Raw genomic sequence first — 23,826 nt, 5'->3', positions numbered from 1 at the left:
TATAATACTATAATAGTCTATAATAATCGAATAGTTTCATAATATTAAAACACTATTATATTAGTGTTCTCAGTTGGCTCTATTAATATTAATTCCTCTCTCACTTGGGTTTAACACTGGATTGAAGTCTCGTGCTCCCTCTGTGGATCACGCGACTCGTCACACTTGTTAATTAATTAATTAGCGGCAGCCGCTCGCGCTCCCGAAAAGGCAGAGGAAGACGGAAGAACACCGAAGATGGTAAATACGCCAGTATATTTAACCAGTTAACACATAAATATAAATAATTTTTACCTCTGAAAGCTACATTCAGTTTATCATCTGAAAACTGTAGATTTAATGTAGTTTATCATGGTAAATATAAATTATTTTTACCTCCTAAACCAATGAGTTTTACTGTAGTTTACTGTCGATTGTCTACTGTCTATTTAACCTGTATATTTAACAGTGTAATTCAAGCTGTTCAGACAGTAAACTAATAAAGTCAATGTGCTAAATTTGACTGAAAGCCTTTGACAGAAATTATTTAAAGTAATTTTTTATTAAAACAGATGGATTTGGTCTGTTTAGACTCTTCAACTTGGTCACTCGACAGGAATTAGCAACACACACACACACACACACACACACACACACACACACACACACACACACACACACACACACTCTCTCTCTCTCTCTCACACACACACACACACACACACACACACACACACACTGATGCAGCTTCAACCCATAAATCCCAAACTGTCATTAAATGAATTAAACTGGTTGTGATTCAATAATTCTGCATAAAGTAATGAGGCTAATGTTGATTTTTTATTTTAACTAAGTAGTTAAACAATAACAGCACATTCATATGCAAAAATAATGATGTGACAGAAAACAATCTAAATAAATAAAACATGAACATAAAAACTGCTAGACTACAATGTTAGAGACAAACTGACAGTTTTATACAGTAAAAAATATATAATATAAAAATATTCTATGGATATATTTCTGTATATAGTCTACATGTATATAAATATATAATTTATGTAACAGCTGGCAGATATTTATTGGGTGTAATATGAGTCATGTGGCGCCTCCTGGTGGTCACTCAGGGTAAAGTTAGAAAAAATAAATGTTAAACATTAAATACAGAATAAAATAATAAATATAAATGTTTAAGTTAGTTTGATGTATGGAGACATGCAGAATAAAATAAGTATAAAATGTTAAATACAGAATAAAATAAAAAATATAAAATGTTAAATACAGAATAAAATAATAAATATAAATGTTAAAGTCCCCTCCAGTGACCTCAAATGAATAGGGGTCATGACATCACTGAGGTCAAAGGTCATGTGTCTCTTGGGGTCAGATGAATATTAAAGGTCATGTGTCTGTTGGGGTCAGATGAATATTAAAGGTCAAAGGTCATGTGTCTGTCAGTTGGAGCTCAGGATGGAAGACTGTCTGCAGCGCAGCGACTCGACCACTTTGGTTTCTCTGCTGTACGAAGAAGGACTGTCCGCCTTGCTGGTCACCAGACTGGACCAGGTGGTTACCAAGGTAACCAATATGGGATGCACACCTGGGTGTAATGACTGACAGGATGGTTACCATGGTAACAACTATGGGATACACACCTGGGTATAATGACTGACAGGATGGTTACCATGGTAACAACTATGGGATGTAATGACAGACATGATGGGCCTAGATTCACAAAATATTTCTCAAGAGAATTCTTACAAAGCAAATACAATTCTTTTCTAAGAAACTTCTTAATTTAAATTCCTCAATAAAATAAAATCCATGCCAAGAACTTCTTATTCGTAACGTCCCTGTTATTGGACAGTGTCTCTGTTGTTGGACAGTGTCTCTGTTGTTGGACAGTGTCTGTTGTTGGACAGTGTTCCTGTTGTTGGACAGTGTTCCTGTTGTTGGACAGTGTCTCTGTTGTTGGACAGTGTCTGTTGTTGGACAGTGTTCCTGTTGTTGGACAGTGTCTCTGTTGTTGGACAGTGTCTGTTGTTGGACAGTGTCTCTGTTGTTGGACAGTGTCTGTTGTTGGACAGTGTCTCTGTTGTTGGACAGTGTTCCTGTTGTTGGACAGTGTCTGTTGTTGGACAGTGTCTGTTGTTGGACAGTGTCTCTGTTGTTGGACAGTGTCTGTTGTTGGACAGTGTTCCTGTTGTTGGACAGTATCTGTTATTGGACAGTGTCTCTGTTGTTGGACAGTGTCTGTTGTTGGACAGTGTCTCTGTTGTTGGACAGTGTTCCTGTTGTTGGACAGTGTCTCTGTTGTTGGACAGTGTCTGTTGTTGGACAGTGTCTCTGTTGTTGGACAGTATCTCTGTTGTTGGACAGTGTCTCTGTTGTTGGACAGTGTCTGTTGTTGGACAGTGTCTGTTGTTAGACAGTGTCTCTGTTGTTGGACAGTGTCTCTGTTGTTGGACAGTATCTCTGTTGTTGGACAGTGTCTCTGTTGTTGGACAGTGTCTGTTGTTGGACAGTGTCTCTGTTGTTGGACAGTGTCTGTTGTTGGACAGTGTCTGTTGTTGGACAGTGTCTCTGTTGTTGGACAGTGTCTCTGTTGTTGGACAATGTCTCTGTTGTTGGACAGTGTCTGTTGTTGGACAATGTAATGGGCTTTATGTGTTTACAAAGAATCCTTTGTGGATGCTTTCTCTATTGATAACCAACAGAACTTGAGCAAAAGAGTCTGTTAAACTACTTTAGCATTAAAACTAGCTAATGTATCTACAAAATAAATTATTTTTAAGGATAAATCTCAAACCTTACCTTGACTGTTGACTGTAATGTGTGACTTGGACTTGTCTGTCATTTTTATACATTTTAGTTTTTCTCAGGTCTCTTGAAAAAAGCATTTAAATGACACCTGATTACATAAAAACTACATTAATGTTATTCACCATATAGAAGCCATGCATCTGTGTTCACAACTCAAAACTGATTTACTGGTGACTTTCTCTTTAAATATTCAATGTATTATCATTGTTGTTGTTGCTAGGAGCTGAGTCAGGCTGGCTTCAGTAGGATCAGTCTGCTGTTGAAGGCTGTAGGAATCGTCTCAGAGAAAACTGAAGACCTGGAGCTGCTGCTGAGACACGGACTGGGAACAAAGGAAAGTTACAGTTATCATTATTTAATTCCAGATATAATTCCATCCAAATTCCTCAAAGAAGTCCTGCCTGTCATTGGCCATAGTCTCCTCTCCATTGTGAACCAGTCCCTTATCCCCGGTTGTGTACCTGATTACTTCAAGACTACATGCGTCCAGCCCCTTTTATAAAAAAAAAAAACAAAAAACCTGACCTCGATCCCCTCTCTCTTAATAATTACAATAATTACTAAGCTCTCCTTCACCTCCCCTTCTGTTCTCATTGTACTTGCTTTCTTTGGGTCAGATCTTCAACAGTTTTGGTTGTATCTCATATCGTTACCCTGACGACACTCAGCTGCTTGTCTGTTAAACCCAATAATCTGTCTGGGTGATATTCAGGACCGGATCTTTTAACTTTCTGCAGCTAAACTGATAAAACTGAGGTTCTTGTTTTTTGCCCTGATCACTTGGTTAGTGAGGTTCAACTCCATATTGGCCCTCTGGCTCCAAACATTAAGGCCTCCTCTAGAAAGCTGGGTGTTGTTTTTGATCGGCACAATGATGAATTTTGAGCAACATATTAACAAGCCGGTTCAATCCTGTTTTTTCCAGTTAAGGAATATTGCAAAAATTAGATCAGTGCTGTCCGTTAAGATCTGGAACGTCTAATTCATGTTTTAATTTTCTCACGCTAGATTATTGTAATGCCCTGTTGTCCTGCCTTAGCCAGACGGCCTTGTCTTGGCTCCAACTGGTCCAAAACGCAGCAGCCAGGCTTAACCAGGACTAACCGCAGGGCAGACACTACTCTTATTCTCGCCTCTCTGCATCGGCTCCCAGTGAAGTTTAGAAGTCATTTTAAGGTCCTTTTAATCACATACAAGGCCTTGAATGGCCTGGCCCCTGACTACATCTGCAAGCTGCTGACACTGTATAAACCTGTGAGGTCACCGAGGTCCGATCAAGGTCTGCTAGTCGTCCCCGGTTCTAGACTCAAATCTAAGGGAGACCGTGCCTCCGCATTTCTAGCCCCAACTCTCTCCAGCAGCTGCTGAAAACCCATTTTTATAGACTGGCCTTCTTCTGAAAAGTGGCTGTATGGGTCTCTTCTCTGGTTATGATTTGTGTGCATGTACGATTTTATGTGTGTACTTTATAGGTTTGGCCTTTTTATCATGTTGTTTTAATGTCTTCCATGTCTTTTCTTTCTTTTATCCTCTTGTTGTGGTTACCGTTGTTGTTGTTATTATTATTATTAGTAGTAGTAGTAGTAGTAGTATTAGTCGTAGTAGTTTGTTGTTGTTTTAGTTTGTGTGTGTATTTGAATGTTATTTGGTGCTGTATCTGCATTAATAATACTAATGATTAAAATCAGTGTTGGTTATTGTTCCTGTAGGTGTTGTTGTGGTTTGAAGGTGTTCGTGACCTCCTGACCTCTGACCTCCACAAAAACTCTGCCCCCGCTCTGAGCCTGACTGAGGAGTTCTATGACTACTTTTTGGTAAGGGGCATTGTGGGAAAATAAATTTGTTGCTGCTTCTATATGTGAATAGTGCATAATGCATAATGCTCATAATGCTCCTATTATGACTTAAGACAGAATCACATTTGACCCATAATGCATCTGTGTTGCTGCAGATTGTGTTCAGGTTCGTCAGTAGGGTGAAATAACTGTGGATCTATGAGACCAAATGATGGTGGCCATTTTCTTTTCACTCAATGAGCGAATGGTGAAGTTGAACTACCTACCGTAAATCCTCTAATAGTGGCCTGTAGTCAATTAAAAGCCGGGTCTCCGATAATGGCCGGGGGCGTGGTCGACACGAACAAATAAAGGCCGGCCTCAAATATAGGCTGGGGGAAAAAACAAAGGAAACAAGACTAGGTCAAAACCTAGTATATGGCTGGACCGTGTCCGTCTCCTCTCTCCGCCGCTGCCTCTCCACCGCGCCCATGGCCCGCATTGATCCTCCCGATCCGAGCCCCGGACGCCCGGTGACGCATCGGCGTCGGGACCCCTGCCAAAATCTCGGCCGGATCACCGGGAACACATCGGCGCCCAGGTTCAGTTAGCTTCAGTTAGCTTCAGCTTACATGCAAACAACGGTGGATACTGGTAAACTCCTGGTGCCTGTTTGTAACTGTAGTTTGTAGTTATATAATGTAACTGTAGTTTGTAGTTATATAATGTAACTGTAGTTTGTAGTAACGTACAAGTGCCACAAGATGGCCCGGCCGGCGGAAGTCTCTGGAGTGTGCCGTCGTCGATTACCGTAATTATCGTAATGCATCGCAGTAACAAAAAAACGGCTACCTAACGTACCCCAACAGAAGCAGATCAGAAAACAAGGAAGCTTCGTACAAAAATATGAGCAAATATACTTATCAAACAGAGGGAATTAGAAATAAAGGCCTGTCTCTATTATAAGCCTGCTTCCAATAAAGGCCTGGTACCCTCTGCAGTTGAGGTAAATAAAGGCCCGGGCCAATATTAAAGGATTTACGGTACTTATAGTCAGGTTAGCCCCGCCCCCAGGGGTTGTGGGCGGGGCTAACTGACTGACTGACTGTTGACTGTGCTGGCCAGTAAAACAGGTCTGTCTGTCTGTCTGTCTGTCTGCCTGCCTGCCTGCCTGCCTGCCTGCCCGCCCGCCCGTCTGTCTGTCAGCTGCTGGGTCAAGCCTCTCTCCAAGGTTTGTTTCTCTATTCATTATTTATTCAAGTGAGATTAAGGGTTTCAGCTTCCTTTGCAGTAAAATCCCAGATGTCTCTCTCTCTGTCTCTGTCTGTCTGTCAGTATCTGTCTGTCTACTGTCGGTGGTTCTGCTGCAGTTGGCCCAGTTGGTTCTGGAACCAGGAATCAACTTTACACTGCGACTGGAGGTAACTATGGCAACCAGCAACCCTGCTGTCCTGTCCTGTCCTGTCCTGTCCTGTCCTGTCCTGTCCTGTCCTGTCTTGTCCTGTCCTGTCCTGTCCTGTCCTGTCCTGTCCTGTCCTGTCCATTCTATTCTATTCTATTCTATTCTATTCTATTCTATTCCTTCAGTGTTCATATCATCCTGTGAAATGTTTCAGGCCATCAGAACATATAACAGCATCCTGGAGTCTCTGAGCAGAGAAGAGAGGAGACGAATTCAGATGGACACAAGCCAGTGTCAAATACTGTAACACACACACACACACACACACACAGTTGTCGTTAACTACATTCATCAGGTGTAAACCAGGCAGATTTAGAGCGTTTTGCTGCCATCTAGTGTCCAGTTTAGATACTGCAACATTCAACAGACAGTTATGATTTATATGAAACATACAGTATATGTTTATATATATATGTATATATATATATATATATATATATATGATAACACTGACAGACGGTTCACTCAGTCAGACTTCTTCATAACAAAATGTTTGTCTGTGTTTTGTTACACAGCGGCCACATGGCTGCAGCTGTTCTGACTGTGGGAGGTGAGTCTGTCTGTCTGTCTGTCTGTCTGTCAGTTTGTCTGCCTGTCTGCCTTTCTGTCTACCTGTCTGTCTGTTTCAGACTATGAGCTGCAGGTCAGCCTATCAGAGGCTTTGTGCCGTCTGACACCCAGAAAGGACAGAGAGCAGAGAGCCAATCAGTGGTTTTTGAGCCGTGACATCAGCAACGCCTTCTGCAGCATCCGAGATGCAGACTTTGAGGTGGTGGGTGTCTACCTGTCTGTCTAACCTGTCTGCCTACCTGTATGCCTACCTGTCTGTCTGTCTAACCTGTCTGCCTACCTGTATGCCTACCTGTCTGTCTGTCTGTCTAACCTGTCTAACCTGTCTGCCTACCTGTATGCCTACCTGTCTGTCTGTCTACCTGTCTGTCTAATTTCATATCTTTCCACCAAATCGTCTGTCTGTCCATCCATCAGCTCTGCCTTCTCTCTTTCCATAGAGTGTTTCTGCTGGATTAATGGGTAAACCTGACCAAACCAGACCAAAACCAGACCAAACCAGACCAAAACCCGACCAAACCAGACCAAAACCACACCCAAACCAGACCAAAACCACACCCAAACCAGACCTAACCCACACCCAAGCCAGACCAAAACCACACCCAAACCAAACCAAAACCAGACCCAAACCAAACCAAAACCAGACCAAACCAAATCCTTTTCTCTGTGACAGTCTCTCCATACAAGTGACGTATTGCGGTTAAATTTGAATGATTTTACACAATAGACATCCATACATGTTTGTTTCACAAGATACTGATTCTCACAGATTCCCCTCCAAAGTAAAGATGATTCTACTGGGTGAAACCAGATTAAGAACACTATTAAACTGATTCTTTCTATCAGTAAAGATGATTCTACTGGGTGAAACCAAATTAAGAACACTATTAAACTGATTATTTCTGTCAGTAAAGATGATTCTACTGGGTGAAAGGTTGATGAGAATGATATGGGAAGGGGCTACAGAGTGAGTTAGTGTTTGGGTATATAATGAGTTGGACTGTGAACCAGATGTCTCTGTCTGTCTGTCTGCCTGTCATCACCAGGACTGCAGACGTTTCCTGAACTTCGTCAACTGTTACCATGGAGACCAGAGGAGGTAACAAAGCCCAATATTGGGAACAACTAGATGAGTATTATGTCAACTACTAAGCTGCTAGTCTACAGTGGTTCATTCAGCGAACCTTAGACCTGTCTGTGTCTCTCTTTTCTCTCTCTCTCTACCTGTCTCTCTTTCAGAGTCTACACCTTTCCGTGTCTCAGAGCCTTTCTTGATTCCACTGAGGTAAATATCTCCACCTAGGTCTTAGCTGTGAAAGGATACAGTGAATATCAAAAGTCTCTGCACACTTTCAAATTTTACTTGAGGCCTAAAATGAAAATCCAATAAATCAGACTTCTGCACTTTCATTTGGATTTATTAACTAGCAAAATCTAATTACTGACAGTAGATTTACAAGTGAAAAGTAGCTAGGTGCTACTTAAATGCTTGTGTGCATCTTAAGTGTTTTCTATGACAGACAAAACTTCTAATCTTCTAGCAGCATCTGTTCATGCTGAGATCATGAGATAACATCTTTTTATTAGAAACAATTTTGGAATAAAACATGTTTTTATAGCACATTTGGTCAATCTGATGAGGTCAGCACTTGAAAATGATAGCAATGGTTTCTTTGTTTTCTGTTTCTGATTTGTCACCAACGATCACATTCAACACTTCAAATCACATTCTGCCCATTTTAACCTTTAATTCAATAGTAACTGAAACTGTTGACCCTGTCTGCAAAACCCAGAACTGAACCCAGGACTGAACCTAGAACTGAACCCACAGCTGAACCTAGAACTGAACCTAGAACTGAACCTAGAATTGAAACTGAACCTAGAACTGAACCTAGAACTGAACCCAAAACTGAAAATCAACCTAGAACTGAACCCTAGAATTGAAACTGAACCCAGAACTGAACATAGAATTGAAACTGAACTTGGAACTTAACCCATAACTGAACATAGAACTGAACGTAGAACTGAACCTAGAAATGAAACTGAACCTAGAACTGAACCTTGAATTGAAACTGAACATAGAACTGAATCCAGAACTGAACATAGAACTGAACCCAGAACTGAACCCAGAACTGAACATAGAACTGAACCCAGAACTGAACATAGAACTGAACCTAGAACTGTGGAAATGTTCAATGTTTGTTTTTATGCAGCTGTTCCGTCCGACGGATGAAAAGTTGGACGAGTTCTGGATTGACTTCAACCTCGGCTCTGGATGTGTCAGCTTCTTCATCGACGAGCCACAGGTACTACAGTACCAGATACCACCTAATACTACAGTACCATGTAGTACTACTACAGTATTGAACCAGATACCAAACAATACTGCAGTACCATGTAGCACTACTACAGTATTGAACCAGATACCAAACAATACTGCAGTACCATGTAGCACTACTACAGTATTGAAACAGATACCAAATAATACTGCAGTACCATGTAGTACTACTACAATATTGAACCAGATACCACAAAATTCTGCAGTACCATATAGTAATCAACAGGTGGAGTACTGCACTATATGAATGGTAGAGTAGAAAGAGCAATAATCAACTTTTTCTTAAAGATTTTGATTCAGTCACACAGAAATGTGATGTTTAATTGTATTTATTAAAAAAGTTTAAAATGTATCCAACTAGACAAGTTGGCTAACCAAGGCAGCTAGTGTTGGTGAGTTTGTAACTTGCTGGTCCATAAAAAGGTATTGATTGGTTTTGTTATTGATTGGTACTGCTCCTTTCCTCATAATCAAATTGGTAAAAGTGTTTTTGACGGCAGTTACAGCCACAGCTTGTATGACAGCAATAGGATTGTGAGAATCAGACAAACCATCAGTGCTTCCATGTCTAACAGGAAGGTTATGCCTCCATTTCCTTCACACATAAGTAATGTAAGTAACATGGCTCATTTTACTACTATTGACTACACAACACTTGAGGACACTATACAACAGCTTAAGTCGTCCACCTGCTGCCTCGACCCTCTGCCCACAAGCTTTTTTAAAAATTTTTGTAGCTGTTTGGCGAATGAGCTCTCTTTTGTCTGGTGTTTTCCCAAATGCTTTGAAAACTGCTGTTATTAAGCCTCTGTTAAAGAAGAGTTCCCTGGATGCCTCTGTGATAAGTAATTACAGACCTATTTCCAATCTCCCTTTTATTAGTAAGATCCTGGAAAAAATTGTCTTCAACCAACTTAACAACTATTTCATTTCAAATGCTCACTCTGACCATTTCCAATCCAGATTTAGACCCCTGAGACGGCCCTTATTAGAGTGAATGATCTTCGTATAAACACAGATTCAGGCAAGCTTTCTATCCTTGTACTTCTAGATCTTAGTGCTGCATTTGACACTGTTGATCACACAATATTACTAGATAGACTAGAAAATTGGGTTGGACTCTCTGGCCCGGTCTTAAATTGGTTCAAGACCTACCTGCAAGGCAGGAACTACTTTGTGTCTATCGGTGACTTTGTCTCTGAAAGGGTCAGTATGACGTGGAGTTCCACAGGGATCAATCCTTGGCCCTCTTTTATTCAACCTCTACATGCTTCCACTAGGACATATCATACAGAAAAATAGCATTCATTACCACAATTATGCAGATGACACTCAGGTCTATATATCTCTTTCTTCAAGTGACTTTGGTCCTGCAGATTCTCTGATTCAGTGTATTGAGGAAATTAATGACTGGATGTGCCAAAACTTTCTTCAGCTAAATAAAGACAAAACTGAGGTAATTATCTTTGGCACTAAGGAAAAGAGGCAGAAAATTAGGGCTCACCTTGACTCCCTGTCTCTCAAGAGTTAAGACCAAGCTAGGAATCTTGGTGTTATTATGGATTCCGATCTCAATTTTAACAAACATATCAATACCATTCCACGATCAGCCTTTTATCATCTTAAAAATATATCCAAAGTACCAGGTCTTATGTCAAAACCTGATTTAGAAAAGCTGATACACGCTTTGATTACCAGCAGGTTAGACTACTGCAGTGGTCTTTTCTCCGGTCTCACCAAAAAACCTCTGGGGCAGTTTCTGCTGCTTGTCTATAAAGTGTGAAATGGCTTAGCTCCAAAATAGTTTTCTGACCTGACCTACTCTTAGGATCTGAGCCACCCAGACCTCTGAGGTCCTCTGGGACCGGTCTGTTAGTTGTTCCCAGGGTGAAAACTAACTCTGCTGAACCTGCTTTTAGTAATTCTGCTCCCAATTACTGGAATAAACTTCCAGAAGCACTGAGATGTTCCCACTGTCCGCTCTTTTAACAGTCGGCTCAAAACATTCCTTCTCTCTGTGGCCTTCTGCTAAATCATCTGTATGTAGATGTAACAGGTGTTTATTATTATCTTTATTTATTTTATTAATGTTTTACCTATTTTTATCTCTATCTTTCTTTCTTTCTTTCTCTCTTTCTTTTTTAAATGTAATTTTAAATAGTTGTGGTGTTTGGCCCTGAGCAAGTTGGCTTAGGAGGATTTTTATGTATTTTCTGTTTTATGTGAAGCACATTGGATTTGCCTTGTGCATGAAATGTGCTGTATAAATAAAGTTTGCCTTGCCTTGACAGAGTGAGGGGCTAATCTTTCTAATTCTTCCATTTAATGTATACCAATCATTTTAATCTGTAGAGAACTAATATCCATCCATCCATAATGGAGCCATTTTGGCTTACTGCCTGTCTGACAGACAACAGCCACTTTGTTAACATATATATATATATATATATATATACACATATACATATTCTGTGTATATATATACATACATATCATATCGTTCATTTAAATGTGGATGTGTTTGACAGACTGGACTTAAAAATTTGTTTGATTCTGTTGACCACCCGAGTTTCTCAAATTTCAACAGTCTCAACAATCTGTGTGTGTGTGTGTGTGTGTGTGTGTGTGTGTGTGTGTGTGTGTGTGTGTTTTGCAGGGATTTCTATGGGGGTCCATCCACCTGCTCAAACAGGAAGTAGATCATTACAGCCTCCGTTGGAAACAGAACGGTCAGTAATGACACTTCATCCTTTTATTACTGTAGATGTTGAATGATTGAATGGCCCAGAGGTCAAAGGTCAGACTCTCAGCTTAAATTAGAGATGAATATTTTTTGGACATTACTGTCTGGATCGGTCTGGCCAGGCCAGGACAGATAGCTTCAGGCAAGCAATCTGATTGGTCAGACTGGTTCACCTTTGGAAACTAATAACTGACACAATCCAAATTCTGAAAGCTTGAAACTACTTTTTAAAGTTTGAAGCTCAGTTTTTAATCTTTGAAGGAAATAATTTGTAGTCAAAAATTGAAATAAATCAATCTGTCATTGCAATTCTAATTAGAATGCTTGTAACTTAATGCTTGTATTAATCTAATTAATGAAATCACAAAACCTTTATGTTTATGTTTAAGCTACAACACTCGTCACAAAGTTTCAGAGCTACGCATCCGATGTTCTTATGCTTTTCTTAATTTCCTCCTAACTTGTGTTTTTCGATTTTTAATTTGATTCTTATTTTATTTTTAATTCTTATTTATCTTTGGTGAATATATGTTGCTATTATCTTTATGCTGAGAGGACCCAGCATTTCATCGTGTCTGCTGAGTGACAAATAAACACAGTTCACTTGAATCAACATTTTAAAAAAAAATTAAATTACAAGGACAGATTTTTTTATTTCACTTTCACCACAGAACCTGAAGCGTGAGATAAATTCCCTCCGGCCTTCAGAATGCTTCAAGCATTCAGACCGTTTCTGTTAGTCAGACTCTGTTTCTGTTAGTCAGACTCCGTTTCTGTCAGTCAGACTCCGTTTCTGTCAGTCAGATTCTTTCTGTCCGTCAGACTCTGTTTCTGTCAGTCAGACTCTTTCTGCCAGTCAGACTCCGTTTCTGTCAGTCAGACTCCGTTTCTGTCAGTCAGACTCTTTCTGTCCGTCAGACTCTGTTTCTGTCAGTCAGACTCTTTCTGTCAGTCAGACTCCGTTTCTGTCAGTCAGACTCCGTTTCTGTCAGTCAGACTGTTTCTGTCAGTCAGACTCCGTTTCTGTCAGTCAGACTCCGTTTCTATCAGTCAGACTCCGTTTCTGTCTGTCAGACTCCGTTTCTGTCAGTCAGACTCCGTTTCTGTCAGTCAGACTCCGTTTCTATCAGTCAGACTCCGTTTCTGTCAGTCAGACTCCGTTTCTGTCAGTCAGACTCCGTTTCTGTCAGTCAGACTCTGTTTCTGTCAGTCAGACTGTTTCTGTCAGTCAGACTCCGTTTCTATCAGTCAGACTCCGTTTCTGTCAGTCAGACTGTTTCTGTCAGTCAGACTGTTTCTGTCAGTCAGACTCCGTTTCTGTCAGTCAGACTGTTTCTATCAGTCAGACTCCGTTTCTGTCAGTCAGACTGTTTCTGTCAGTCAGACTCCGTTTCTATCAGTCAGACTCCGTTTCTGTCAGTCAGACTGTTTCTGTCAGTCAGACTCCGTTTCTGTCAGTCAGACTGTTTCTGTCAGTCAGACTCCGTTTCTATCAGTCAGACTCCGTTTCTGTCAGTCAGACTCCGTTTCTGTCCGTCAGACCGTCCGTCCCTCATGAGGCTCGCTGTTTGACATGGTTGTGATGCTAGGAAGCTACTTCTCCATATTTGCTGGTTAGTTTTCTTATGTACCTCTGTTTGTGTTCCCAGAATGCAATGAGGAAGAGACTATTCTGAGCATCCACCTCTTCAATCCCATCATGCATCACAGCACCAAGGGACAGACCGTTGAAATGTTCTTCAGTTCCAAACACCACAGTCAGCTAAGGGAAGCTGCCGGGAAAGTCTTCAGCACAGCTGGATTCATGGTGTGTGTCTGTCTGTCTGCCTGTCTGTCTGCCTGTCTGTCTGCCTGTCTGCCTGTCTGCCTGTCTGTCTGTCTGTCTGCCTACCTGCCTGCCTGCCTGCCTGCCTGCCTGTCTGCCTGCCTGCCTGCCTGCCTGCCTGCCTGCCTGCCTGTCTGTCTGTCTGTCTGTCTGTCTGTCTGTCTGTCTGTCTGTCTGCCTGTCTGTCTGCCTGTCTGTTTTATTTTGTAAGTGAGACACTTCCAGCGGAGAGTGTTGGGTGGCGAGTTGAAACTCGCTCCAGACAGTTTTCACTTGTTCTCAGTTGATTTGGCAGATTTCTCCAAACGTTCAAAATGATAATAATTTAATTGGCAACACAAACCCAAACCAAACTGCAAGATGAAATATTGCTTTCATTTCAGATATCTTAAAAAAACCAAATTGCAACTTTACATTAATTGATCATCATATATTCACCTATAACTACACAGGCGGAGACTCCCAGCAAGACAGAGACTCTCAGTCTGTCTCCTCTTCCTCTCCTGTCTCCTCTTCCTCTCCTGTCTCCTCCTCCTCTCCTGTCTCCTCTTCGTCCTCTGTCTCCTCCTCCTCTCCTGTCTCCTCTTCCTCTCCTGTCTCCTCCTCCTCTCCTGTCTCCTCCTCCTCTCCTGTGTCCTCCTCCTCTCCTGTCTCCTCCTCCTCTCCTGTCTCCTCCTCCTCTCCTGTCTCCTCTTCCTCTCCTGTCTCCTCCTCCTCTCCTGTCTCCTCTTCCTCTCCTGTCTCCTCCTCCTCTCCTGTCTCCTCTTCCTCTCCTGTCTCCTCTTCCTCCCCTGTCTCCTTTCTCCTCCCTCTCTTCCTTCTCCATTTTCTTCTGCTTTCCACTCATCTTCCTCTCACCTCTCCTCTTCATCATCTCCTCTTCTTCCTCTCATTCATGTTCTTGTGACTCATCAGTTTTCTCCATACTCTTCACTATGATTTTACTGATTATTATAAATACAAAGTGCTGATAGTTGTGTGGTTTTGACATGATGTGCAGCTGAACTGACACTTTAAACTTCTGTACAGTTTAGTTTTAGTTTTAAAATTAAATTATTGATCTTAGTTTGGATAAAAATACCAAACCAATAGAAACACCAAAGTGTTCCACCGGCTTTCTGTTTTACTGACTGACTTGTTCACATCTTGTTGTTTGTGTCCAGCCAAGTGAAGCAACAGGACAACAGGCCTTGTTGCCACGGTTACCGGCTGTCATGGAAACCTCTGCAGGTTGGTTGTTGCTGTAAAATACAGTCTCTTAATTCTGACCAGAGAGAAACTGAGATCCTTAAAAAGTTCCTGTCTGTCTGCTCTCTCCTGTCTGTCTCTCTGTCCTGTCTGTCTGCTCTCTCCTGTCTGTCTGCTCTCTCCTGTCTGTCTGCTCTCTCCTGTCTGTCTCTCTGTCCTGTCTGTCTCTCTGTCCTGTCTGTCTCTGTTGTATTTCAGAAGTCCAGACTGTTTGCAGACCAGGAATCCTGATGTGAGTAAATCTGTTTCTGTTTTATTCTCTGAAATGAAAAACTTAAAGCTGAAACTGGAGAAGTGAAGTTACTGACCCCCCAACACACACACACACACTAGCCCCCCACCCCCCAACCCCTCTGTTTTCTCCCTCTATCTTCCTCCATCCAACAGTTTTCCTTTCCACTAAAGACTGAAGATTTATTGTCTTTTTTCCTTTTAGGACGGAGAGTAATCATCTACTGACAGAGGTGTGTTTGTTTTATTACACTGATACAGAGGTGTGTTTGTTTTATTACACTGATGTAGAGGTGTGTTTGTTTTATTACACTGATACAGAGGTGTGTTTGTTTTATTACACTGATACAGAGGTGTGTTTGTTTTATTACACTGATACAGAGGTGTGTTTGTTTTGTTACACTGATGTAGAGGTGTGTTTGTTTTATTACACTGATACAGAGGTGTGTTTGTTTTATTACACTGATACAGAGGTGTGTTTCTTTTATTACACTGACGTAGAGGTGTGTTTGTTTTATTACACTGATACAGAGGTGTGTTTGTTTTGTTACACTGTGATAGATAGTGTAACACTAACATACTGCGGTGCCAGGCCATTAAGAGCTTTGTAAACCAGTAAAGTGACAAACGAATGCACAAACCTTTCAGAATCATATTTTGATAGAAAACCTTGAATATTCCTCAAATGATACAAGGCCAACTTAGTGATGCTGCTGATGTGGTCATGACAGCTCAGGTCACCATGGATAATAATGTGATTGATTTGATTTCTGACCTGATCACTGATGCTCAAGCCACGACACCCAAACCCAACATCCAGAGATTTATCTGATCCAACAGTCCAGCAGGGATTCTGCAGGTCTCATATCATCAGGGGACAATGAAATAAAGAGTTGTTTGTCATCAGCATAACTGTGGTAACAGATCTTGTGTTTAGTGATGACATCACCAAGGGAAGCATGTCAAGATTAAACAGAAGAGGCTCGAGGATTGATCCCTGTGGGACTCCACAATATATCAAATAAGACCAACCAGCTCTCACCTGTCTGTTTATTTATTTATTTTTTATTTCTCCTTTATTTAACCAGGTGAGTCCCATTGAGATGTTCATCTCTTTTGCAAGGGAGCCCTGGCCAAGAGAGCAGCAAACAGATGTTACAAAAATACAACATAAAACCACAATATAAAATTACAAGGAATACATACAAATATACAAATTACACAATATACAATCTCAAGTAAAACAGCTACAAACTTCCATTTTTAAAGACAGCAACAGACTTTTAAAATCGCCCAGAGGGATGAAGTGATTCAGGTTTGCATCTTTCTGGAGCTGATTCCAGGACCATGGAGCATAGTAACTAAAAGCCATCTTCCCAAATTCTGTGGAAGGGCGAGGGACAGTGAAAAGTAGTAAATTCTTAGAACGCAAGTTGTAAGAACTTGTGATATGATTGAAAAGGCGATTTAAATAGCCAGGGAGTTGCCCTATGATGGCTTTGTAGATAAAAATGTGCCAATGAAGCCATCTGTGGTAATATAATGAGGTCAGACCTGCCCTTTCATACAAGTGACAACGATGAGTGAGTGATTTAGCATTCAGAATTAAAATGTGACGAGGTTGCTCAGATCGAACAAAACCAGGACAGAAATCTGTGTAGCGTGTAGAGTCGAAATTATCCAATCTAGAATTTAGTAAAGGTATGAGAATATGAAACTTTGATAAAGATATCAATTTACACTCGTAAGGGGCACCACCTTCGTAGATGAAGGACCTTTACTTATACTAATCAGTCATCAGTCTAAAGATCGTGAAATCTTTTCAATTCAGGGATTACTTTACTCTGCAAGTAAGGAAACACATAACTTCTCTGTAATAAACGGGAATATTTATTTAACTATTCAAGCATAACAAATTCAATGAGATAAGCAATATAAGGCACGTATATTGATCACCAGAATGAAGCACGGAAACTATAGACTAAAAATAGACATGAAATGCAATGAAACAAAATAAGAATGAAAGGGAAATGATAATGAAATGTGGGAATAAGAATTGGCAGCAGTAAATGGAGGTATGTATGGATCAATCAACCAGAGAAACGAGGCGGAAAGCTACGGGGCCACTAAACTATAACAGCCTAACTTTTCCTGATCTATTTAAGTAATTTGAATCTAAACTTTTGCATCAACTCTCAGCAGTAAAGACGTGGATAATCAGAGCCTACTTTGTTCAGTTGGGAAGTCCTGCCGGGTCGGGTTGTCTGGTCCTGCTGAGCTCGGAGAGACGGGCTCGGCGCGGCCGGTTACCTGGCAACGGCAGACGCTGGAACAGCTGGTCTCTGATGTATTATCGTCACGTCGAGGCAAGCAGCGCTACCGGCTTTTCACAGCTGTAGACAACAGGCCTCTCTGGATGTGGAAACACGGCGATGTTGCACCAGTGTTTGACTGCTGGTCTTGGAAGAGTTGACGTTTCTAGCTCTTCTAACTGTTATAAAAACGAAATGATCTCGTTCCTAAATAGCTTCGAAAATGATCTTCGCTTGGCCAAGCGTTGATAACTTCTTAACTATTAGAGGCGAGGTTCAAACTTCTTGTACGCGATTCTTAAGTTCATCTGGAGAAGACGTCTCTAACTCCAGGTTCAAACTCTAAGTTTCAGCTAAAGTCGAATTGTAGCTAAATTGTTGGTCTTGGCTTCAGCAGGTTTCTTGGCGAGGGCGGAATGTTGAACTGTCTGAAAACCCAGATAAGAAAGTTTTATATCTCTTTGAATTCTCAGGCGTGGTTTGCCATGCAAATCACGCTTCACGCTCTTTTTCTGTTTACTAATTAATTTCTTTGTTTGAGAAGATTTCACCCCGAACCGAGAGGGAGGGGGGAAAGGAATGCAAGAGGAATCATTCCTCTAGTCTATTTTATTTTGGGATCCACTACTAAGTGATCTTAATAAAGATTTCTTTTAAAATAATATGTCGGTATTTTACATCTCCACCAATTACTGTTGTCAATTGATCGAAATAATAAAAACCTGTGAACTTACATTCAAACTTATATATAAAGTTAACTCATATATGTAACTTGTGTTTCTAACTGCGTGATTAATATCAAAAGACAATTTAATCATTTAATACATTTGGACGCACTGACATTTTATACTGACATGTCGTTGCTATAAATGACCACAAGGTGGCAGTGTAGGACCATGAACATGGGAGAGTGTCTCTGGATGAATATCTGATATACTTCAATCATTTAACACATCATGGTCTATGCATGTAACTTTAGCTATTGATTAAACATCTTCAACATATATATGGGCCTATAGTTAACACATCTAGTATACTTCAAACTACATAATAGATTCATTAAAGACATTTGGAAAATATAGTTGAAAGTAGGTTTTAAAGGAATGTAAAAAGGGAAGAGATTTATGACTGTCCTGATTCAGAGGGGGGGGGGGGGGGGTGATGAGACTCTGGTAAGTGTCAACAGCAGTCATTGGTTCCTTCGTATTGACACGGTGTGTATTCCCGTTCTCACCCAATGGTGACTGTCCCTTTTGATTAATCAGAACAGTCTGGTACTCCAAATGAAGAAAGGAGGGTGATTCCCTATATTCAGATGTGTGAGAAGTATGGATGTGTGATTGTATAGTTCATTAGTATTCCTGAGTTCTTGAGTCCTTCTCCTCCTGATGGCTGAAAGATAAAGGTCGTTAATTGTGGAATGTGTGAGAGAGTTTCAAAGCTCTTCGCCGGGTTGGTATCCTGTCGTTAATTTCCTGAGCTGTCCTGTGGAGACATCTCTGGCTGGCATAGACTCAACTCCTTGAGCCATGGACTGTGTCCATTCGACACATCAAGAAAGCAACAGAAAGGTTGTGGGCTTTCTGCAAATGTCTCCCTGGTATCGCTACATCTGTTTGGCATCATTAGAGAGATCGGCCTGTAATGGGGTCAAGCTTGCTCTTTTTGAGTAGTGTCTAATTATAGGGGTCTTTAAAAAAATTAAAAAAGGATGTAGGGAGAGGATCATGGGAGCTGGTAGAGGATTTTAGCTGACTCAGCAAGCTCCTTAGAGCCCAGTACAGAGAAAGGTCTTCGACGCAGATTAGTATCAGGATTGTTTTTTAAGATATTCAGCCTAATGTTTGTTATTGAAGAATGCTGCAAATTCATAACATTAATTTGTTGAAAATGGGTCATTAGAGACGAAGAAAGAAAGAATCAGTTTTTCCATCGAGTTTAGAGACGTTTAGACATGAACAGTGAACATTCTCTGACTGCTTTGTTTTTTTCATTGTGCAACAGAAACCAAAGGTTTCCCCCCATGCTCAGGATGGAGGCGGTCCAGTCCAGGTCTCTCCCTCTGCAGCGGGTGGTCGGTCCTACTGCAGGAAGAAACTAGTCAAGAGTCGACTGAAGAGTGAGTTCAAACTTCATGTTATTTCTGCAAGAAAGGGAACTGCAACACTTTGAAATGTTTAAAGTTACCTGCTGCTTCTCCAGTAAAAAGACAGTTCCGAGGCACTCTGAGATAAAAAGCCTTTAAAACACTGCTGACCTGCATGTTGTGGCTTCAAACTTCATCAGCGAGAGCCTGGGAACTGTTTTTTTTTTGTTGTCCTTGTTTCCAAAGAGCGTTACCAGTCACATGTTTTCAGTTTTTTACCTGTTTTGGTTGTGCTACCTCCATTTTGAATGTTTTTCCCATGGTGTATCCAGACCTCCATGTAAAACAAACCAAGGTCTGGAGAACTTCTGTTGGATACAAATACTCAGATCCCTCCTCTATATATACAGGAGATATACTGCATATATATACTATGTATACACACACACACACGCATACATATATATAGTATATATGTATGCTCACAGTTTGTCACTGGCTTTTCATAGTCGTAGTTCTAGTTTCTTAGACATGTTTTCAGTCTTTAACCAAACAAGACAAGAGTCTGGAGAAGAAAAAAAGATTAATATTTAAATTCAGCCTTGTCTTGACCTTTGACCCCTGTCTGTCTGTCTGTCTGTCTGTCCAGTTTTGCCTCTATCATCCCCCAGCAGTGGAGAAGACTACTCTGTAACTAAGGTAACTACTCTGTAACTAAGGTAACTACTGTGTAACCAAGCTAACTACTCTGTAACTAAGGTAACTACTGTGTAACTAAGGTAACTACTGTGTAACCAAGCTAACTACTCTGTAACTAAGGTAACTACTGTGTAACCAATGTAACTACTCTGTAACTAAGGTAACTACTCTGTAACTAAGGTAACTACTCTGTAACTAAGGTAACTACTGTGTAACCAACATAACTACTCTGTAACCTAGATAACTACTCTGTAACTAAGGTAACTACTCTGTAACTAAGGTAACTACTCTGTAACCAAGGTAACTACTCTGTAACCAAGGTAACTACTGTGTAACCAAGGTAACTACTCAGTAACTAAGGTAACTACTGTGTAACCAAGGTAACTACTCTGTAACTAAGGCAACCAATGTCTAAAGAAGTTCATGACTCTGTTACCAAGGGAACTGCTCTGTAACTGGGGAAATGATCAGTCATTTGTTGAATTTATTTGTTATTTATTTATGTATTTGTTAACCTCTGACTCTCTCTCTCTCTCTCTCTCTCTCTCTCTCTCAATTCAATTCTCTCTCTCTCTGTCTCTCTCTATCTCTCTCAATTCAATTCAATTCTCTCTCTCTCTCTCTCTCTCTCTAGACTCCAGGGAGAAGCAGAGCAGAGTTTCTGTTTGACCAGATCAGACACTCCACCCCCAAACAGACAGACATGGACTCAGGTCAGACAGGCGGGCGGTTTGGTAGCTAGGTTAATTGGTTAGCTGGTAATGTATTGAAATTTGTCGGGATGATTTTTGACAGATAAAGGTGAGGATGAGGCTGATTGATCTGACCAGAGCTGACTGACTGCTCCAGTGATTGTCTGTCTGTCTGTCTGTCTGTCTGTCCGTCCGTCCGTCCCCCTCTCAGGTGTTCTTGTGGAGGCAGAGCTAGAGAGCAGACAGGACCAGGAGGACATGGAGCAGGAGGAGGAAAGTGGACTGAACAGCTTCTCTTTAGAACAGGTGCATCACTTCCTCTAGAAAACTGAAGTCATGTTTGAAACTCTACTTCACGTATTTCTAGACAAACGTATTGGTCCACAGTGGTTTACGACTCAATCAGTTTATCACCTTTCACTGCCTACTAACCTGATCTGCAGTGGTTTGGTTTCTGTCAGTAGTTTAACTGATAAACTAACTGGTCAGTTGCCTCATTAAAGTTCCCTGTTTACAGAAATATTTCTCTATCACAATTCAAAGATTTCCCTTTAAGATAATTAACAAACTAATATTTAATGTGCCAGGGCATCTCTGTAACAAAACTAAAGATGATTATTATCATTTCAGTTCACTTTTCTTAAATGAAACCAGGACTTTGTTCTCTGTTTTGTAGGAAATCTTCACTGCTGACAGGAAGAGAGCAGCTCCAATCACAGGTCGACAAACTCTTTCTTAATCTTTTCTTTTTTCTTTCATTGTTTCTTCTTTCATTTGTTCTTTGTTCTCTTCTCTTCTGTCTCTCTCGGTTTTATAAAATGTTTGTTCTATCACTCTGGATATTGATTGGCTGTTTCATAGCACGGCAGCACAAAACGGCTGCTTGTCAAGTTGATGAAACCGTAAAATGAGCTGGATGTAAATGAAGCCATGAAAATAAAGAAGCATCTCTGTAGTAAACATTATATTCTTGACAAACAGGCAATTCCAACAATATCTGAAAAGCCTGTCAATAGTTTAGGAAGATGTTTTGATGCACGACTTACAGACAGATATCAGTGTTACCATACAAGCTCAAATCGACCACATCACAAAAACTTTCACCTTTCACCTGACCTTCCACCTCCATCATGTTGCTCTCCTCCTCCTCCACTGGTGCTGAAATCCTCATCCACACCTTCACCTCCAGACTCCACTGTTGCAGTAGCATCCTCTTCGGTTCCCACACTAATCTCCTCAGCAAACTCCAATATGTACAAAACTCAGTCACCTCGTCAGTCACCTTTAAGTCCTCCTCATCACCACAAAGCTCTCCACTCCAAGCTCTTCAGCCCAAGAACTGGAACTTCTCTGTTTTACAAACAGTTCAGTTCTGATGCATCTATCTACTTGTATGGAACCAGCATATCAGATGATATGATATGATGGTGCCAGACTGAGAGTTAAAAACCACAGAAAGAAATTTAAAATTGAACCTAGGGCTATTTGGAAGCCAGTGTAGAGATTTTAGAATTGGTGTTATATGATGTTTTCCTCATGTTTGTTAAAACCAGTGTTGCTGCATTTGAAGGTGAATAAAGGTCCAGAGAAAAGTCCATCCATCCATTTTCTAGCCACTTATCCAGGTTAGAGTCAGTCTGCATTACTGCAGCAGCTGCACCTAGCCTGCAGTCAATCTCATGATCCTTCTCACCTTCACTGGTGAATAAGATCCTGAGGTAGCTGAACTTTCGGCAGCTGGATGGAACAGGTCTCATTTTTCCAGAGGAGCATGGCCTCAGACTCTGAGATGCTGATCCTCATCCCAACTGCATCACACTCAGCTGCAAACTGCTCCAGTTCCCATCAGAGATCACAGTGTGGTGAAGCCAGAAGGACGACATCATCTGCAAACAGCAGAGATCCTCACTAATGTCACCAAACAGGATCTCTTTCTGGACATGGTCTTCCACTAGGCGTTCCCAGACCCTCAGTAGATGTTTGGGTTTACCAGATCTGCCTGCCACTCCATCCATGGATCCGTCCGACAATCCATGACTAGCACAGAAGTCCAATAATGCCATTCATGTTCAGATCAGGGAGGCTGTTGCTCCTAATCAAACCCCTCCAGGTCTCCCAGTTGTTGCCAAACAGAGCGTTGATTCTCCCAGTAGGACTGTGGAGTCAGTAGGCGGAGCATCTTCAGCACCCACTCACCTTCTCTAAGAAGGCTGAGTGCTCCAAACAGCTGTTAGTTGTGTTCGTGCAAACAACAGTGAAACAGAGCAAACAGAGTTTTCCTCTGACCCTTTATGGGAGAAACTCTACCTGTGCAGCAGCCAGCCGGGGAATTTAGCATTAAATAATCATGAATTCTGACTGTATGACTTCGGCCCAAGAAATAGAATTTCTGTCTTGTCTGTTTAGCTGCAGCAATTTCTGGGACATCCAGAGATGAATGCCTCCCAAACAGTAAATCAAGGTGCTTATTGGACCCAAGTTTCCAGGTTACAGAGAAATGTGTAATTGGGTTTAATCAGCATAATAAATCCAAAGTATTTCTCTCTTTGTTTCTCTCTCACTCTCACAAACAAACACACTACCCAGCCTCAGATTTCTCATTTCTATTGGTTATTTAGGACTGTATCAGGTTGCGAAGGCTGGATTTATTATTTATATATATATATAAATTTGACTTGGATTTGGGCTTTTGAATTGGTGCAGCCATATCTTATACTCTCATACCTTCTGTATATTTCAGAACCTGCTGATGGGGCATCGGCCCAGAAGAGGAAGGCGGAGTCTAAGCCAGAGGGGGAGGGGCCTAACTCAGCACAGAAAGGCAAGAGTCGAAAATCAATCCATCCTGGACCACGGATCCAAAATCAACCAATCCGGACTAGACCAAGAGTCCAAAATCAACCAATTGAGACTAGACCAAAAGTCGAAAATCAGCCAGTCCAGACTAGACCAAGAGTTCAAAATCAACCAATCCAGACCAGACCAAGAGTCCAAAATCAGGTAGTCCTGACCAGACAAGAGTCCAAAATCAATCCACTAGACC

General features: G+C 41.1%; 2 protein-coding genes across 4 annotated transcripts in view; both read left to right on the top strand.

Annotated features, from left to right (window-relative positions):
* Positions 1–231: 231 nt before the first annotated feature.
* LOC144538170 (synaptonemal complex protein 2-like) lies at positions 232–4,776 on the top strand. The gene is made up of 5 exons (XM_078282278.1): positions 232–240; positions 1,438–1,557; positions 3,023–3,140; positions 4,531–4,616; positions 4,765–4,776. The coding sequence occupies exons 1-5, from the start codon at positions 238–240 to the stop codon at positions 4,774–4,776; spliced, it is 339 nt and encodes a 112-aa protein (XP_078138404.1). The 5' UTR covers positions 232–237.
* Positions 4,777–6,554: 1,778 nt separating this feature from the next.
* The window catches only part of LOC139924258 (uncharacterized), a 21,415-nt gene continuing 4,143 nt past the window's right edge, over positions 6,555–23,826 (top strand). The window contains exons 1-15 of one of the 3 annotated variants that reach the window (XM_078282283.1): positions 6,555–6,808; positions 7,656–7,708; positions 7,849–7,894; positions 8,823–8,915; positions 11,604–11,676; positions 13,340–13,497; positions 14,679–14,745; positions 14,962–14,995; positions 15,200–15,227; positions 19,311–19,425; positions 20,042–20,091; positions 20,726–20,804; positions 20,995–21,089; positions 21,460–21,502; positions 23,524–23,604. In XM_078282283.1, the coding sequence (XP_078138409.1) occupies positions 13,390–13,497; positions 14,679–14,745; positions 14,962–14,995; positions 15,200–15,227; positions 19,311–19,425; positions 20,042–20,091; positions 20,726–20,804; positions 20,995–21,089; positions 21,460–21,502; positions 23,524–23,604 (700 nt within the window). In that variant the 5' untranslated portion in view covers positions 6,555–6,808; positions 7,656–7,708; positions 7,849–7,894; ... (1 more) ...; positions 11,604–11,676; positions 13,340–13,389. Of the gene's footprint in view, positions 6,812–7,655; positions 7,709–7,848; positions 7,895–8,822; positions 8,916–11,603; positions 11,677–13,339; positions 13,498–14,678; positions 14,746–14,961; positions 14,996–15,199; positions 15,228–19,310; positions 19,426–20,041; positions 20,092–20,725; positions 20,805–20,994; positions 21,090–21,459; positions 21,503–23,523; positions 23,605–23,826 lie in introns of all 3 variants that reach the window. The other 2 variants (XM_078282284.1, XM_078282282.1) reach the window with 2 other exon arrangements.

This window comes from Centroberyx gerrardi, unplaced genomic scaffold (genome assembly GCF_048128805.1).
Source record: "Centroberyx gerrardi isolate f3 unplaced genomic scaffold, fCenGer3.hap1.cur.20231027 Scaffold_59, whole genome shotgun sequence".
Taxonomy (NCBI): domain Eukaryota; kingdom Metazoa; phylum Chordata; class Actinopteri; order Beryciformes; family Berycidae; genus Centroberyx; species Centroberyx gerrardi.
The sequence above is the reverse complement of the archived record's forward strand: the minus strand, read 5'-3'. Positions and strand labels throughout refer to the sequence as shown.

Excerpts from the sequence above, each read along its gene's own strand:
- LOC144538170 (XM_078282278.1), top strand. Across the intron at positions 1,558-3,022 it reads TGGACCAGGTGGTTACCAAG|GAGCTGAGTCAGGCTGGCTT; the intron begins GTAACCAATATG and ends TGTTGTTGCTAG. Across the intron at positions 3,141-4,530 it reads CGGACTGGGAACAAAGGAAA|GTGTTCGTGACCTCCTGACC; the intron begins GTTACAGTTATC and ends TGTGGTTTGAAG.